At 37.3% G+C, this 18,424-nt stretch overlaps 1 protein-coding gene across 4 annotated transcripts in view; it reads right to left on the bottom strand.

The window, feature by feature from the left end:
- Window positions 1-18,424, bottom strand: part of EML4 (EMAP like 4) — a 1,975,061-nt gene that overhangs the window by 167,734 nt on the left and 1,788,903 nt on the right. For all 4 annotated transcript variants that reach the window (XM_044060268.1, XM_044060269.1, XM_044060261.1 and 1 more), the window contains one exon: window positions 10,737-10,804. In XM_044060268.1, coding sequence (XP_043916203.1) covers window positions 10,737-10,804 — 68 coding nt within the window. The remainder of the gene's footprint in view (window positions 1-10,736; window positions 10,805-18,424) is intronic.

Raw genomic sequence — 18,424 nt, 5'->3', positions numbered from 1 at the left:
TTTTTAAAGGCTTAAGCCACGCCCACTAGAGGTTAAAGGTGCACACTCAAAAGAGCTGCTCCGGTATCTGTCACACAGTACAGGCAGAGTCACATTGGGCACAATGAAACAACATGTGGATAAAGGTACCAGCTTGTTCTAAAGTTTATTAGGGTGCAGTGTGCCTTCTAGACTGCACTTACCAAAACATTACCCTTAACAGAATCTACATCCTAGTACTTTCCTGTCTTGACCCTACATTTTTAGTTTTTCTTCCTCATTGCGTATTGTAAGTAGGGCAACATACAGCATACCTCCCCAACACACAAGGCAGGCTAAAGTGATTTCTCTTTCTTACAGCATTGACAAAATTCTAGTTCCATGTGTTCCACAGTACATGTTGTCAAGGAAGGTCAACTATTTAAACAATAAATTAAACAAACTTTAAATGTCAAAGTCAATGCAATCCTTTTGAAAACCCGTATACTGCATTTCAGAGCTATTTGTTACATTATGCTTACAAGTTCTTTACCAAAACAAAGAGATAATACGACAGAAACATTGAACATCATGCCATTACCTAGATTATTCTAAAAGGTCACTTCCCATGCAGATAACAGAGTCCATTAAAGAGATCTGTTAACATAAAACATGCCAGAAATATATGCATTTGTGTTTTTCTTTGTTTGTTTAGTCAATGAATACTACTGTGAGTGTGTGTTTGTTTAGTTGATGAAGTCTATTCTTTATGTCTACAGTATCACATTTTCTCCCAAAATGGCCTCCAGTCAAACAGAGCAGTGATGTAGCTGGTGTATGAAAGTCAAGAGAAATTAATACAAGTTTTAATGCAGCCAGTTTTCTTCATGAGAAGGCAGTAACTGCTATTTATAGTTCCAAAACTGCATATCTGATCGGTACCACAAAAGAAGTAAAAAAAAAAAAAAAACACGAAAAGAATGTGAATAAAAATAAAAACTAACCATACAAACAGCAAAGTCTATGTTAAAAACCCAAGCAGTTTTACTTGCAAAGTCAAGTGTCCATGAGACACAAACTGCAAAAGGAGACTAAACATCACTGGGCTGAATATTTTCAACTCTGCAACTATTAACAGACAAGTTGTCTGAAAGTTACTTCTGAACTTTGCAACTATTAATTATCAAACAGTCTAAGCTGAAAAATGTTGTAGTACAACTTGACTGTCTTCAGCACTTCTCAAGACTGAATGTGTTACCAAGACCAGTCCATCGACCTCGGTTACCGTTAGTAGTTACTGGCCAGGACTGTGTTTCTGATCTTGTTCTCTTGGATTGTGCACATAGTCAGAGACAACTGGGATTGTCCTTTTAATGGTACAGTTACATTATAGCACAAACAGAAGGCATGGCTTATTGACTGAATCAGTGAAAAAATGTCTACTAAATAAAATAAAGCCCATACCGGTTTCAGTATCTACCACAAGAAGTCAAAAAGAAAAAGTCAAACACTTCTACTTCTTACATTTTATTTTCTCCTAAATCAAAACAGCCATAAAACAAGCTCTCTAATGGCCAATGATACCAGCTGTTTTTGTGTAGAATAATACACATGCTGGTAACAAGAAAACGGTGTCCACAGCATTTAGCAGTTGTTAAAGCCATGGAGTTCAGTTACTGTCTTGCATTAAAGGAAAGAGACCATATATATAATACATATGTATAAGACTGTGGCATAATACTCTCTCGGATGCAGATACACCAGGACTCTAATGGTACTACTAGTTTGTTTAAAACAAATGCAAGAAGAGAACATGATTACACATCACATCAGAACTATCTGAACAGTACCTGCTTTAGTTGCTTTCAAACTATGAGATAAGTGTAAAAAATCACATGCAGCTTGGCAGTGCTAGCATGTTTTTTTCATTAAAACTAGAAGGAATATAAAGCACTTCACAATTAGGTTCTAAACCATGGTAACCCAGAGCACAATACATTTAAAATGGGTCTACATTATATTATATTACTTACAAAAGCGAACAATAAATAATTGACCTCATGTAAGCGAAAGCTTACAATGTCGAAACCTCAGAACAGCAATTTTTTTTCCAAGGGAAAAAAATCGCTGTTCCAAAATACAAAAAAAAAAAAAAAACTTTAAAAGATTACATAATGTGGGGGGGAATCAGTAGAAAAGAAAAACATATCAATAAGCATCTCTGTCCTCCCTGGGTCATCTCAGTGTGACACTGTACCAGTAATGCCACCTCTGCAAACCCCAGCAAGTAACCTTTATTGCAATGCAAACCAGGACTCTAATGTCTAATGATGCACCAGGATACCCTAATGACAAACAAACAAAAAAAACAGCTTGATGCTAGATAATGAGGAAAGAAAATGTGATATGGCAACTGGTAAAAGGTCAGAAGAAGCAGTAATTTACATGGGCTCTAGTCATGACCTTTGTCATAAGACAATGTCACATGGTATGAGGGTCTCAAAGACGTACTCCTACCATTCATGCAACTGACTCAGGCACTTTAGCTAAAGCAGCTGTAACCAACAATTCAGACTATCTAGCCATGTCTGTGTGGCTGTAGATAAAAATGTTGAGCCATTATTAAACTGCATCTTGAGTGGCCTTTCGTTTATGCATCACCACCCCCAGTCAGCTCCAGCATCTATCCATTAACTTGTCACAAATCACTGTGACCATAAGTCAAGCTTTATATATGAAATCATCTGATCCTAATCTGATACAGCTTTAGTCAACGGCTGAGTATGCATACTTTGACTATCAGATGCCACCTTTGGAAAACAATTAGCATGCCATACAGGTATTTGCAGTTGTTATAAAGTGTAATTTCAGTACACTGGTAATACTAAAAGGAAAGACAGTTCTTTACGACAAATAAGAATAATCTTTGCAATACTAATACTACTGATTACACTACATCTGTTGTACCTGTACAATAACTCATCCAGTTGTGGCTAGCCTGTATTATCACTTTTATGCAAGGGTGTAAGTTAGGAGTTACTAACTGGCACACATAGCTACCCAGAGGAAGAATCTCGGCTGATTGCGGTAAAATGAATAGAGCAATTCACATTTACATAGAAGTAAAAAGGTCAAAATGGGATGTGAACAAAAACAAACAGATATTTCAGGGTTACAACACACACCCTGCACCCCTGAGTTCAGGGTGGATAGATAATACTCTATAAACTCAGCTGACAAATGTGTCTTTCAACAGCGTGTTCAAAAGAATGAACTTCCTGCTTCTCACAGAGGCAAGTATGAAGTAAAGAAATTCAGACAATGGGCAAGGCAATAAAAACACAAACATTGAGGAAGAAAATGCACAGCTTTTGTGACATGTAGTGTCTCTGCATTACATTATTATTATTATTATTATTATTATTGCTGCCTTACATCATTTCAACTTATTAATAATGCTGTCCTCTTATAGTGATGCCTTTGTCTGCAGAAAAGAAGTGTAATTTAGCATGCAGTAGACCAGATAGTGAGAGATTCAATTCAAGATCATCCAGGTTTTCTGAACTAAAACAATGATTGTTCATCACAGTAGTTTATCTAGGGAATCATTAATGAAAAACAGTAACTGGGCACTTAAGTTGGCATGAACAGTTTTCTAAATTAGGGGAAAAAAGCCTCCTCTTGTTTGGATGTACAGAACATTGGTAACATGTCTACTACAGTCCTGCTTTGCAGTAAGCAGTACGTACTGCCTTGGATTCTAATGTTTCCTTTTACTGATGTCCTTGCAGCAGTGTAGGTTCTATTTTTGCACTTGGATTATAAGTTATTATAATTTTGCACATTATTTTTTGGATGAATAACCACGTGCTTTGAGGAGAAGCTGTCTAGTGTCTTACTCTAAGCACTATAACTGCTCTCCATCTGCTCTCATTCTACATAAAAATGATGATGAAAGACTACTTATCATGGTCTTTCATGACAGTCTTAAGTATTGCAACCAGCACCTACTCATGCACCCCTCCCCTACATCACCTATTCTTTATTCTATCACAGGTATCAAAGGACTTCTCAATTAACTTGCACTTTTCTCTCCCAAACAGCAGTTTGTTTTCTCATTCTTTCCATCAAGAACAAATTTCTACAATATTCTTAAAGCGTTCCCCTTCCAGCTATCACCTGCAACCCCTTCTCCCCATCTGTCTATCTTTAAACGTTGTGCCTCCCCACTTTTGGATAATGCATTAAGTCTAAATCATGGCTATGCTTTTCCTTCTTTTTTATGTACATACTGTATGCTAACACAGTCAAAGCTTTCATTATATATAAGCATACCATACCCATCTAACAAGTGTAAGCAGATTACAAATTTCTGATATCCTATGCCATGAATTTGGCTTCCTTCTGGGCAGTAGTGACTTTATTTAATTCTCTGAGTAAACACCATCCACTATGAAAGACATCAAATGAGGGATTCAAACCCAGTACTATAAGAAGTCTCTCTTTAACACCTCATAGCCACAATTCTCTGCACCAGGTGTTCCCTTTTGATCTTTTCCTTTGATGCTATTTCTAAGTTTTTAGCACGGAAGGACCTGCTTCCTTTACAAGTACAGAGAAGCAAGAACATTATTTTCACTTATCAGCTGTACTCAGGCTCTATCTTGAAAAACTGGATGGATTCTAAACTAGTTTACCTGATCACTTTGTCCCATAATGAGAACTGAAAGGAACTGTGAAATAATGGTATATCCACAGTGCATTCATTGATTTGTGATGTATACATATATTATCCCCTGAAACCTGACTTCAGGAATACATATTATGCAGAAAGAAGCCTGAGTTTTCAGGCTAAGGTTACCTGTACAGTTACTCCGTTTTCAACTCCAGCAGCTACAAAATGGAAAATACTCACCTGGAGATGTTGCATGGACTATTCTTAACTCATGAAATCTGGTCAAAAGAGCTTCCTTATGTTGACTCCAAGTGTTGGAGATGTCAAGGAGGTGTGGCAGGACAGGAACTGTTCATTAATTAAGAATTCTGGAAAGATTTTTTGGAGCTGGATAGAATATAACTCACATATCAAATAGGTGAGAAGAATATATTTAACTGTGTTTGGATCTGATATGAAGAAGGTCTATATCATACACACCACATTTTTAACAGCTAAGTAAATTATTGCTGGACATTGAAAACGTCCAAAGTACTCCAAATAACAGAATGATGGCAAATACTGAAAAAATGTATCTGATAGAAGTCCAAATAGCTGTGCTTTGGAATAAAGATGTGTATGTTTTAGATAAATGGCTTTTGTGTATCACCACACTCAGTCATACATGCATTCTTACTACAGCTTATGCAAGGTGCTACATACACTACACTCCAGACATAGGAGATCCTTCGGCACGGCTAACAAGTCTTCCTTCTATACAACATTTACTTGTTTCAAAGGATCTATCATTTGCATGCTCCTTACATATTACAATTTTGGCTCAATTGGTTACTTATAAATACTGGTCCATCTTGTAATACAGTACTGGGTAATTTTATGTACCATCAAAGGAAGGCATAAATAAATGACTGAGTTACTTCATTTTTGATAGAGGTGTGAGTGCCTTTCTTAAACTATTTGTTAATTATCTTACTTGTGGTTATGCGAAATGTTAAAACTTACTTGCTGTTAACTTACATTTATTTCATACTTTGTTGATTTTAAGCAAATATCTGAAAAGACTCTGCATTCACTGATGTAAGGTGATTTAGTGATTGAAGAAACTGATTTAACCTTGCTCACATGATGTGTTGCTATCTAAAGCATATATATTCAGATGTGTTTAGACCTACAGAATAATTTTGGTCATTGGTCCAATGTCTAATACAGTGTTTGTGTTAATTAATTAATTAGCTTGTAATTCTTATTCAAATTCTTGAATAACTGTGCATGGTTTCACCTTTCTTATTTATACTGTGAAATCCATTTGTTCATGGATTTATGCTTACAATTTCTTTCAAATAATGGCATGCAAAACAAAATAAGATGTGCTAGGACCAGACCCATGCAAAAGGGGGTAGAACTCTGGCTGTAAGGAAGAGCAACATTTCCATTCTTTGCATTTGTTTGTGCTTCTGTGTATTGTCTTTAGTGCAATTCCAGCTTCAGAACTGCAAGACACATTGAAATGCACGCCACAGAAAGTGGGTGCACATCTGCATTTCCGTGCCCTAGCAATGGGCACTGCTCCACCGTTTTCTTCTTTTGCTTCCCTGCAAGGAGCTCTGCGATGAAGATGGACTAACTGACAGATTTGCATTTGTTGACTGAGAAATTTGTACCATCCCTTTATACAGCAAAGGCCCAGGATGAAAAGCTCCACTAAAGAAAATATACAAACTATTACACATGTGTTCAAAGTAATAAACATTTAGTAAGGACAAATTTAACTCATGGTTAGTATACAGTCATGGAAGGAACCTGAAACATTAAGTAGTATTAATTTGTGCAAAACATTAATTTAAAAACATTTCTGTGAAGGAGTACACTGAGGAGGTGAAGAATCTCTATCAGTCCCTCCTAACTCGGCTTCCTGTAGACAGATACAGCACTAGCAGCACAGACAGCATCTTGCTTCTTTATGAGTGTGGAAGGTTCCAAGTAATCTCATACACTGCTGCTGGCAGTAACTTAAAGTCTTCAGTTAATAATTAAACATTATGATACAATGTGTTTTAATATGTTCAACTTAAGTTTATCTGACAGATACTGTACAAGACGTGCGTGGTGTATAGCAGAGAATGGGGGATAAGTACGGAACGTAGCAATTACTGCTACTTAATACTAAGCAATCTTTAAGGAAACAAGAAACAACAAATCAGTATAGAACTGAGGTATTCGGTTACATTTTAGAACATTTAAAAATTTATTTAAATGGCTTTTTAATGTCAGGAACCTTAACAAAAAACTCCATACCCTAAAAGTACTGTTTACCCCAGAAAAAAGTAAAGATATGCACAGTCACAGAGACCAGGTTCAGGACCAGTGAAGGTTCTCCAGTGGAGGGCTTCAATGCTCATCACTCATACAGACCCACCAGATTGAATTAGATATTAAAGGTGAAGGTGTCTATATATAAAACAAATCTCACCTCTACACTTGTTAAGACAAGAAAACAACTTGGAAATCCTCCACATCCAACTTACTATAAACAAAATCCTTTACCACATTATAGCTAATATTCATAGAACAAACACCCATATCTACCACCCTCCCATCTCCCAAGAACAAATTCTCAAGGCACTATCTAAGGGCAAGTTTCACTATGTCTATGGGGCCAAATAACATACAAGGCTATCATGAAACAAACCCCTACACAGTCTATTCAGCATTAGCTGCAAAACAGGTTTTGTGCCAGATGAATGGAGGAGAGCAACTATCATTTCCTTGCACAAAGTCAACAACAGACCTTGGTAATTAGTCTCTTAGGCCTGACCAGCCTCATCTGTTCAAGCTATGGAAAGGATAATTATGGAACTAATAAATGAGGATATATGTGACTTACAGACTCTCAGCCCAACACAGTTTAGATTCATCAAGGGCAGGTCCTGACTACTTAACCTGGTTGACTTCTTCAAAAAGTCACCAATGCAAAATATGAGGACAGAACAGAGCACACAGCCTATCTGGACCTTGCAAAGGCATGGGACACCATCCCACACTCAAGCATCATAGATAAACTCTTCCAGCTAAATGTTATCCCCCATGTAACTTAATGGCTAGCAAACTGGCTCACAAATAGAACCCAGTAAGTAAGGGTGGATAGCTCTACCCTTGACAAAATACCTGTCACTAGTGGAGCACCCCAGGGTTCAGTCCTTGGTCCACTTCTCCTTGGAATTTACCACTAGGAGGTCAAAGCCAATGTTAAGGGATTGTGGTCTACCAAGTATGCAGATAACTGCAAACTTTTTGCCATCATAAATCACCAGAGGTCATCACAATTCTGTTACAGGGCTTGCCCCAAACAAATATCTAGTACCAAAACCATAGACTGACACTAAGAGCCAGAAAATGTATAAACGCATCCTTTGGCAAGCATGACTCCCTTTGTAACTACCACATTAACACCCACACCCCAGCCCAAAAACTGATCCTGTAGTTCAATGAACAGTCCTTTGGTTGCCATGTATCCACATTGCGCAGCTTACATCAAAGGATATGGCATGCAGATTCAGGGACATAGCTGTTCCTGTGTAATCAGCACTCAGGCTTAGGCCAATCATTGAGTATAATTCCCCTATTAGTATGGACCTGTTCAAACACATGCCAGAGATGGAATTAACACAGTGCTTCTTCACTGAAAAATCAAAGGCCTAAATCATAAAAATTATGCAAACCATCTCAAAGCCTTCTCTCTCGTCTTGGTATCATATAGGCTACTGAGAGGCAACCTCTGTATTGTGTACACAGTCTCAGCAGAACCTGCTCTACCCTGCTTGGTCTAACATAAAAACTATGCAGACCATCTCAAAGCCTTCTCTCTCTTCTCGGTATCATACAGGCTGCTGAGAGGCAACCTCTGGCTCCCATACAGAGCCTCAACAAACCCTGTTCTGGTAGGCCTATTACACATTCAAAAGTCCAGCTGTACCATATGTAGATATATAAATGATGGACGAGACACACATATTGTGGAAATACAGATAGAACATACACTCCCCCAGGTTTGATCTCATGCCATTCAGAATACATTACTTATATGACAATATGCTTCTTAAAGGACAGAATTCAGGAACATATTCATGTGATTAAGAGCAAAGATTGTTTTAATGCCTTACGCAGACAGTGTGCACTAAATATGACTTAACTACAAGAGGTTTTGTTTGGTGTATTACAATTTGCAGAAACCGGTGTTGATGGGGGGACAGACAGAATTTTTTTTACAATTTTTTAGTACAAATGGTATATTGCATTAAATGCCGGTAATGGACAGGGCTTGACCTCTGCAGTGAATTTTAATTGTTAGATGACATCACACTACCACATGATCATAAATGGCTGTTTTTAAATGGTTAGTTTATTGTGTTTTTTAGTCTGCAGAAGTCTATGTCCCAAACTTTTGTGAGAAGAAATTATTGTAGTAGTTTATTTGACAATGGTCCTTCACATTGCTTCTATATCCAGTCACTTTTCATAACTGGTGTTTAAAAAATGACTAAATTGAAAATTATCACTTAATTTCTTGGCTGTCATATTAATAGTAATTTTAAGTTAAACTGTAGTCCATGCCCTTTTAGTAAATCCGTTTTGACACACTCTGCCAACCACAAATGCAACATGGCTTACAGCAGTAAGTAAAAGGAAATGCACATTTGCAATTATGTTTACATTTTCTGAACCTTGTTCTGCTTTTTTCCTGTGTAAACATGCATACTTTCAAATTAAAGACAAAGATTACCTACATTTGTTTAATCTTAAAATTATGCAATTTCTTCAGAAAATATCTTTGTTGAAGCTTGAAACCTTAACTATTGCTGCAACATATTTGTACAATAAAAAGGAAATCAGTCTGTAAAAGATAGAATGCTAATTTAAAAGCAGACTTAACTTCTCACAAATCAGATAAGCAAAACTTTCCTTAAAACTGTAGCAATTTTTTTTAAGCCAATGCATTGGAAAAGTGATATCAATCTGCTTTGAAATAATAACGGGGTGTAGGCCAGACGAAGGTTAGGCCTATAAACTCTAACCAGAATGTCTCAACATACTCCATTATAAGATTGAATGGATATCTACAACACTGACTAATGAGCCATGAGTAAAAGGCTACCAGTGAAGGAACTGTACATGTCTACAAGTCTACTGCATTACCGATTGTTGCTGCAACAGCAAAATGAAAAAAATGTTTGCCAGCTGCACAGAATAGCAAATAACTCCACAAAGCACTGCAAACACAAAATCAAAGACTAATTTAATCAAATACTAAAAATTAAACAGTAAGCATTTTCAACATGGTGGCAAAAAGACATTAACTTCATCAGATTGTTGACTGCAATACACGGCTACATCTACATTAACTAAAACTGCACAAAATAGTTTTACTTTAATCCTGATATAAGGTGTAAATATTTTCTTTTGGGCAAAGTCAAAACTTTTTTATTTCATACTGGAGTTTCTCAGGCTCATTCCCTTACTTCTGAAAGGTTAACTACAATAAGATTCTAGGAAAAGGTGAAATACTCTATTTTGTGTAGCTGGCAGACATTTTTCTTGATTTTGCTGTAACATCCGCTCAGATCTGCAAGAAGTTAAAAATATCATTTCAGGACTGCTGAATAAAGAAGCAAATGAAGGTACCATCTACAGTTTCCTCCCACAGGTGGACTGAACACTCTAAATTGGCTACGGGTGTGAGTGTGCATGAGAATGTGTGGCATGAAAAATCAGCTGTGGCAGGACTAGCCACACAGTAGTGTGAACCTTCCCTCTAGATTATTGTCATTGTTGAAGTGCACCCCATCTCCATGTGAAAAAATTGGAAAAAGGGATTGTCGATGGACTGATGGATCTGCACCACAAGAGTTTATTGAGCAGTGACGCATTCCCAAGGTCATGTTACTCACACTCACTCAGCTACTACCTTTAAAGGTATATTTCATTATTCACACACTGCAAGTAACACATTCCTAATGATTTAAACAGCAAAATATTCAGCTGCAGTAAAGCCTCTGCAATGCTGGCACACCAAATATTAAAAAAGATGCACTGGCATTACTCTTACCTTCCTGAATGGGTTCCTATTGCAACAACGGACCCACTTGGATGGAAGTCTGCACAGTGTCCTGGTTCCTATGGATTTAAACAGAAAAAAAGAAGTTAGAAAAGCAGAACTGAAAATAATTTACTAATCACAACAAAGCATATCATAAGTGTTCCACTGTATGAACAATAGAAAATATAAGAAGTAGTAGATGTATAACAAAAATCCCCTGATGGCTGCCTGTATGACAGCCACTTCACAACTGGCTTCCAGCAGAATGGGCATAGCCAGTCTCACTGTAACTGGCAACATTTTCAGCAAGTAAAGGATCTCACTTACCCCCTCCTCCAAAAAATAAAAAGCAAAACTCCATTTTCACTAAATGAGCCAAAACAGTACGTTTCCAATAGCGATGAAGGCAATAAAAGAAAAGTAATCAGCTCTACAACATGGCTGTATGTTTCACAGACCCACTGTCTGATTCTGCAAGCAATTCATTGTTTAGCTATAGTATCAACACTGCATTTGTATCCAGCTTTGAAAATAAAAAGAAATGTAATAATAATTTGTTTTACAATATTAATCAATGTGGGAAATAAAATAAGTATAATTCAAAATGGGCAAAGGACCTAATGAAGATATGTATGACACTAAACTCGACAACAAACTATGTAACATCTTTCTGCACCACACTAAACCGATCATTATCTGGCCATAATGTGTCCTACTGTGCTGCTTCTGATTCCATATGCATATGCCATATATCACTGTCTTTGTTCTAGGTACAACAGTTAACCCCTCCTTGTGAAATCTGCATCTCCATACTGAGCTTCATATGGCACGGTACCGATGCTCTGTGACTGAATCTGATTACAAGTTCAGGTACATCTCTCTCTTTTCCATATGAGTCCAGTTTTGTACTGTCATTGCTATGATTCCAATTTTGTACTGTCATTGCAAATATATTGTGTACTTCTGGCTATGTAAAACTTGTTTACTACAATTTCATTATATGTTTGAGCCTCTGCCCTGGGCTTGTCTGATGAGGTCCTCATACCAACTCACCTAATCAGTTAAAAAATAAATAAAATAAAAAAAAAAAAAATACTCTTTCCTGCCTAGCAGCCACACCATGTGCATATTTTGCATTTTTATGTAAACTTATTAGATAGCGTTTCCAGACAAAGTTTAGCATAGATTCACACTGATATAGCTGATTGACTTAGAGTACATCAAAAAAGCAGCATGTGATTTAGTTGCTAACCAAACTAAAATAAAAAAAATATATATATATATATATATATATATATATATATATATATATATATTATACTTATGCTATTGGTCTCCTTCACTACACTCTTTACGTAGAGTCTTGGAGCCACTGATGTACAGGCTTTGGTCTCGGATGACCAGTAGTGCACACTAGTCATGTAGCTGTCCTCTGGGTTTTATGTCAAAGCATCGAACGTTCTCTTTTCCGAACTACTATTCATCGAGACCACAGGAGTGAACATTTCATTCAGGGAACGCTAATTTTTCTGAGTTTCACAACATCGAATTGCTAACATCGCAGACATTATAACACCCAGTGAATAACAAAAGTAAACATAAAAGAACACTCACCTATACACACCATAGAAACTGCTTCACCATTCTGACTGAGTCCGCGTTACAGTAGAGATCAGAAAATGTAACCGTTTCCACATTGTACTGTGATCTCAGAGATGGTATATATAATTAGCAGGGGGCCACAGCTCCCCACATGGGGGTCCAGAGGGGTGTTTAGTCGCCTGCTAAAGCAGTTTTGTAGTGTGTGCGGGACAGTGTTATTTTTTATTTACTTTTCTTATTCACTGGGTATTGTAATGCCTGTCACATAGACCCGTCATCTGTTGATCCCCACACTGACTGATCCACCGTGTAATGCCTGCTTCCTAAAAAAAGGATGAGACAGCTTTTTCCTTCTTTGCTGATAAAGAACACTGCACCCATACTGCCAAATCCAATTATGGATGCTTCTGTAGTTCTGTAGTAATGGGTAAATAACTGGTACTGTTCTGAGCTCTGGCTTTGTGCTACCTTACATTACCAGTTGACACTGCAATACAACTGAAGACTGGCTGAATTAAAAGCCAAAATATACTTAGCTAGCTGGTAGTCAGGGCTGAGAGTAATCATGCAGGCAGCATGTTAATCTTAAGGAGCTAAAATTTGGACATGGGAATAGTTATGAAAAAGAGTTGACATTTTGTGAAAAAATTCTGATGAGATACATTTTAGAATGAAATGGAGCACTGTTACCTTATGTGGGAGAAAGACAGTAAAACACAGCTTATGTAAAATGATTGGTCACTAAAATATAACATATACATTGCTACACTGGGAGAAGAGTGCCACGTAATTCATGGTTATCTGTTCATCAGTGATCAGCAAAGAAAAGAAGCCATGTCACAGCAGGTGAGTTTGGAATGAAGCCATGCAGCACCCTCGAAAGCTCTAGAAAAGTAATATAACTAAACATATCAACAAGACGTTCTTCTAGGGTCATCACATAAACAGTTTCCTTCAAGAACATAGCTGTTATGGTACTGTAGTTTGCTTGGAATGCCATGGAAACCATTGAAGCAGGTGACGTATATTTAACAATGAAAACAGACAGACATTTTATGAGTGTTATACATTGCGGACATGGTACTTCCGGAGGGACTCCATGACATTTGGAACAGAAAAAACAAAGAGCTAACCTAGGCTGCAGCTCAGGAAATATTAAATATTCTAATTTTTTTTGTGTAAACTTTTTAAACTTTTTTTTGCTCTGATTGAAAAGGGCAATAGATCAAGAAATTCCTAAGGTGAAAAAAATCTGTGTAGAGACAAGTGATTCCTAAGAAAATGATAAAGCCAAAGAAGCACCTCTGGAAATCTTTCCAAATCCACATGAAAGCAAGGACTTGAGAAAACAAAACATTTTTATGAAAGAATTAGCTTCAGAACACAGTCTCTATAACTGCTGTCAAACATTTTGTGGCTACCCTGCCTGCTCAAAAATAAGAAAATGGACTGGCAAAGAGTTCTAATTTGACTTGATTAAAGATAATCTTTCAACTGAAAAGTGATTGGTTTCTTCAGTGAAAGCGTGAATAACACCTGAGGAGAGATGACTACAGTGGAAGACACCTCGGTGCTTGTAACAGAAGAAGCGGTCCATGGCAACTTCACAAGCATTGCTTTTGTTCCTAAAAAAGAGCCCTGCATCTAATTCCTTTGTAAAGATGCCATATCTTCCAATAGAGAGAGAAGAAAATGCATTTATGTTTCACTTCTACAACAAAGAGCAAAAGTGCTTCTTTTTCTTCTTAGAATGGAACTTGGGTTACTTTCCACTTTATATATCTTCTGTGAGGTATTTAAAGCACCATTCTACCGACAGACTGACACTGACTTGTTGAATTCCTTGAAATGGATACACTCCTTGGGCTTTCATGATGGTATCATTAATGAAATGCAAACTTAAATCTGATCTGTCATGACAATCTTCAGTTCACATTTAAACTTTTTGAAAAAGTTTCTATCATCAAAAAGAAAAACAGCTGAAAAAAAACTTTATAAATTTATGAGAATAAGTCATAAATATTCAAATCAAATGTATTACTGATCTAATTATCTAAGCACAACATCTAATAAATAATACAAAACAGACTTATTAAAATATCAATCCAAAAGCCAGATTAGCTGCAGTCAGTCTAAAAAATACATGGAACATTACATGAAAGCGGTAGGGCTTCCTACTGAAATGTTGGTAATTGAAATGCCAAGTGCCACAATGCAGGGGGAAAAAAAGATGGAAAACACAGGAGAATAGTGCATGTCAAAAATTGCTCTTCTCCTTAAAACTTCTTTTTGTTGGGGGGAAGGCAAGTCTCCCTAACCCCCAAACTTTGATTTATATATATATATATATATATATATATATATATATATATATATATATATATTATGTGTATGTGTGTGTGTGTATATACACACACACACACACACACACACACACACACACACACACACACACACACACACACATATACACCAACTCCAAGCTCAGAGAAAATATTCTGAATAATGGCATATTGGACTTAGTAAGTCCAATCTTTTGGCCAGTTAGCCTCACCATTTCTAGTGGGTCCCAACACTTCAAATGGCTACCAATCTGAAGGTCTTGTGGGATCTTTCAACGCAATAGAAAGAGTATACTTCAGCTGGAGTGGTTTATATTTCTACAGTGGTAGTGCTCTTATAAATCTGTCAACACAGCACATTCCAATGAAGCGAATCCTGACAGGAAAAAAAGCACAACACTGAAGTAATACAAGGTCCATCTTGGCAAATATTAGCAGTTCTTCTTTAAGTGGTACAACTTTTTTAGGCTTGACATTAAGGTATGTCAATATTACTAACTTGTAAGTGACTCGTAGTAGTGTTGGTACAACAATACCAACATAAACAAACAGCTGGCATAATATGGAACCACTGAGGTGTGCAAGTAGAGCCTAAGTGTAGAAATTTCCATGATCTGAAGGCACTGAAAACCAGCTCTAGGGAGCAAAGGACAGTGCAGTAACACAGGGACACAGAAAACAAAAGTGTTGACAAGTGTTGGTGCAAGTTCTTATGGTAAAATATTCTTAATGTAGGGCATATTCCTCAGAAGACAACAATAACATCTAAAAACTGTCAACATTTGGTTTCCAAAGTGGCAGCTGTTCAATAAAGACCATGTAAACATTTAGTAAATCAGACACAAAATGCACCTGTTTTCAAAACAGATAATAATAAAGGGGTGCAGGTAAGCTAGGAGACGTGAAGGGTTGTGATACCATATGAATGTCTAAAGTATGGCCTTGTAGAGTTAAGTTTCAAACAACTACTCCATATTTAGGATGATTTCCAGGCTCTGTACAAGGGAATCAAGCTAACCATATGCTTCTGAAGGAAAGAAAGTTAAAGCTGGTATTGCATCTGCACAACAGAAGTTGTTTAATCCTCCTCCATGTAAGCTTCTCTTTAGTAAAGGCATGTCCATAGTGATCCGCAAAGGATACCATGTAGGTAGCCACATGGAAACCCAGAACTGAGAGAAATACTCTTAAGACGTATTAATCCTCAAGACTACCATTCATGTACACTTTATAGACAAGCAGGAGACCAACCAGTGCAGAACAGTGGATGAAAGCCCAAAATGAAAATGCAGATGACTAAGAAGATGCCATGATTCATTCTACTGTATGCAGTTTAAAAATCATGAACATCCAAAAGACAACAGAAATATTCAACTCTTACCACCATTATATCATTAATTAACCTGCTAAGGATGGTCTAAGTACAATGTTGAGTAAAGCCATACTGAAAATGATCTAAGAGGTGATGAGCTCTCTGATGATACTCGTGTTGTAAACTAACAACTTTCTTGATAATTTAGCCAACAAATAAAAGGCTAGAGATAAGCCGTTCATTTTACAGAACTTTTACCTAAAGATGATTTCTGGAGAACCACAGCACCTTTGACCAACTATCTGAAGTATTAGTGAACAGAAAAACTCAAACATGACAGTACATGAAAGGTTGATCCAGTTTAGCCTGCAGGTCAAAGGTTACAAGGCAAAGATCTCAAACATAATAAATCAGTAAAACTACAAGATTATCTAGTCTAATCTGAAATGGCAGTAGAAATCCCCCCCAAAAAACAACTGGAAATATATTTATTTACTGACAATTTTAAGTCCAGCTGGGCAGAGGTGCCACTTTTCAGCAGAGGGCCGTGAAGAAAAGCTCCAAGGTATCATAGTTAATGTAATCAATTTTTACTATAACAAATTTTATAACACAGTTTCAGTGAATACACAGTGGAATAGTCAGCATAATAAAATTAGTACTGAGATTCAAAACATTAAATTTACAAGCCTTGTATTGAGACTTTACAGATAGAAGAGTGGTGTATAAGATTGGTAGGAGTAATTAAAGAAATACAATACAGTGAGGTATTACAGAAGATAAGCAAGCCTGAGTGTTAAATGAGAAGTAGTGATGGAAAAGTAATTTGGTTGTGCTAATTAGAAATAAGTGTAGCAGTTTAAGAAGTACAATAAAGTGAGGTGTTAGAAGGGGATAAGCAGGTTAAGTGAGGTATATAAAAGGTAATGAAGATAAAAAAAAAAAAAAAAAAAAAAATCTCTTGTTTTCCCACCTTACTGAACTAGAGTAGTCCAGTTTCAGAGTTGCTGATCCCTGGGCTTTGTTTTTAGTTCCTGTTACTGATCCATTGCCTTATTAGGAAGGAGGGAAGTTTCTTTGCTTACCAGTGGGAGTGGGAAGCACTGAGCAGCCTTTTTGTCCGAATTGGTGAAGTTTCAGCCAGAAACTAGTAGTCTATTGGTCGTTTTGGGCCAATTCCTAGCTCCTTTCAGCCCCCTGCTATAAAACATGCTAAACACGTGTTTTCCAGCTTGTACCAACTCTGCACAGATCCTCGTGGTGGCCTGCAGAGTGATCCAAGCAGCAGAGAGCTAAAGAGTGACTTTCTACCAGATATAAGTATTTTGTGTGGCTTTCCCACTGTTATTAAGCTAGTGACTGCATTTCGCCTGTTTTACTGCTACTTTAAGTGATTTCTGTATTTTACACTGTTTATTGCACTTTAAGTTACTAATTGTTGCAAATTGTTTCTGTAGGCTACACACTAAAGTGCGCTAGCCGATTTACAGCATTTATAGCATTTACTGTCTGTTTTTCCTTATCTCTGTAATAAAACAAAAAATCTCTTGTTTTCCCACTTTACTGAACTAGAGTAGTCCAGTTTCAGAGTTGCTGATCCCTGGGCTTTGTTTTTAGTTCCTGTTACTGATCCATTGCCTTATTAGGAAGGAGGGAAGTTTCTTTGCTTACCAGTGGGAGTGGGAAGCACTGAGCGGCCTTTTTGTCCGATTTGGTGAAGTTTCAGCCAGAAACTAGTAGTCCATTGGTCGTTTTGGGCCAATTCCTAGCTCCCTTCAGCCCCTGCTATAAAACACGCTAAACTGTACTGCTGATCTAACCAGCATATCCTATAACTGAAAAGTTCATCTCTACTTGATTCCCAAGTAGACTATTCTCTATCTGTAAAGCCTAGCACTTACTCCTACAGTACTTGCACCTTGATAAAGCACTCTTATTATAGATAGTACCCCACCAGCCCAAAACCCACTTCGGCCGGAGTCCTTTGAAAGTTCTTTATCTACTACTTCTAGTATGTCGAGGGATCAGTTGCTAGTGTCCTCTCCAGCTCAACTGGTGAACCTGGGAATATTGAGGCAATGTTACAATTGCCTCATGTACACAGACAATCCTCTCCTTCTCCCACAAAACACAAATACATGCGAGAGATGCAACTATACGGCCAAACTGGAGGCTGAGCTCTCTCAACATAGGACTGGCAAGACCAGACAGGAGGAGAAGGCAACCACACACAATACATACCCAGTCACACATGGTACCATCACAACTTCAAATCATACACATACTCACACAAATACTCGGAGGCTCTGGTCAAAAATTTACCAAAACAGCAGAGGCCACCAAAGCAGACACCCAAACAACTACCACCTCACGACCCAACACATGCAACACATAGACCACACAGTCAGAGTGTCAAACAGTCACAGCCCTTAAGGCCAAAC

This window comes from Protopterus annectens, chromosome 1.part0 (genome assembly GCF_019279795.1).
Source record: "Protopterus annectens isolate FY-2018-M chromosome 1.part0, PAN1.0, whole genome shotgun sequence".
In the NCBI taxonomy this organism is placed as follows: Eukaryota; Metazoa; Chordata; order Ceratodontiformes; family Protopteridae; genus Protopterus; species Protopterus annectens.
This window is presented reverse-complemented; position numbering and strand designations above follow the sequence as displayed.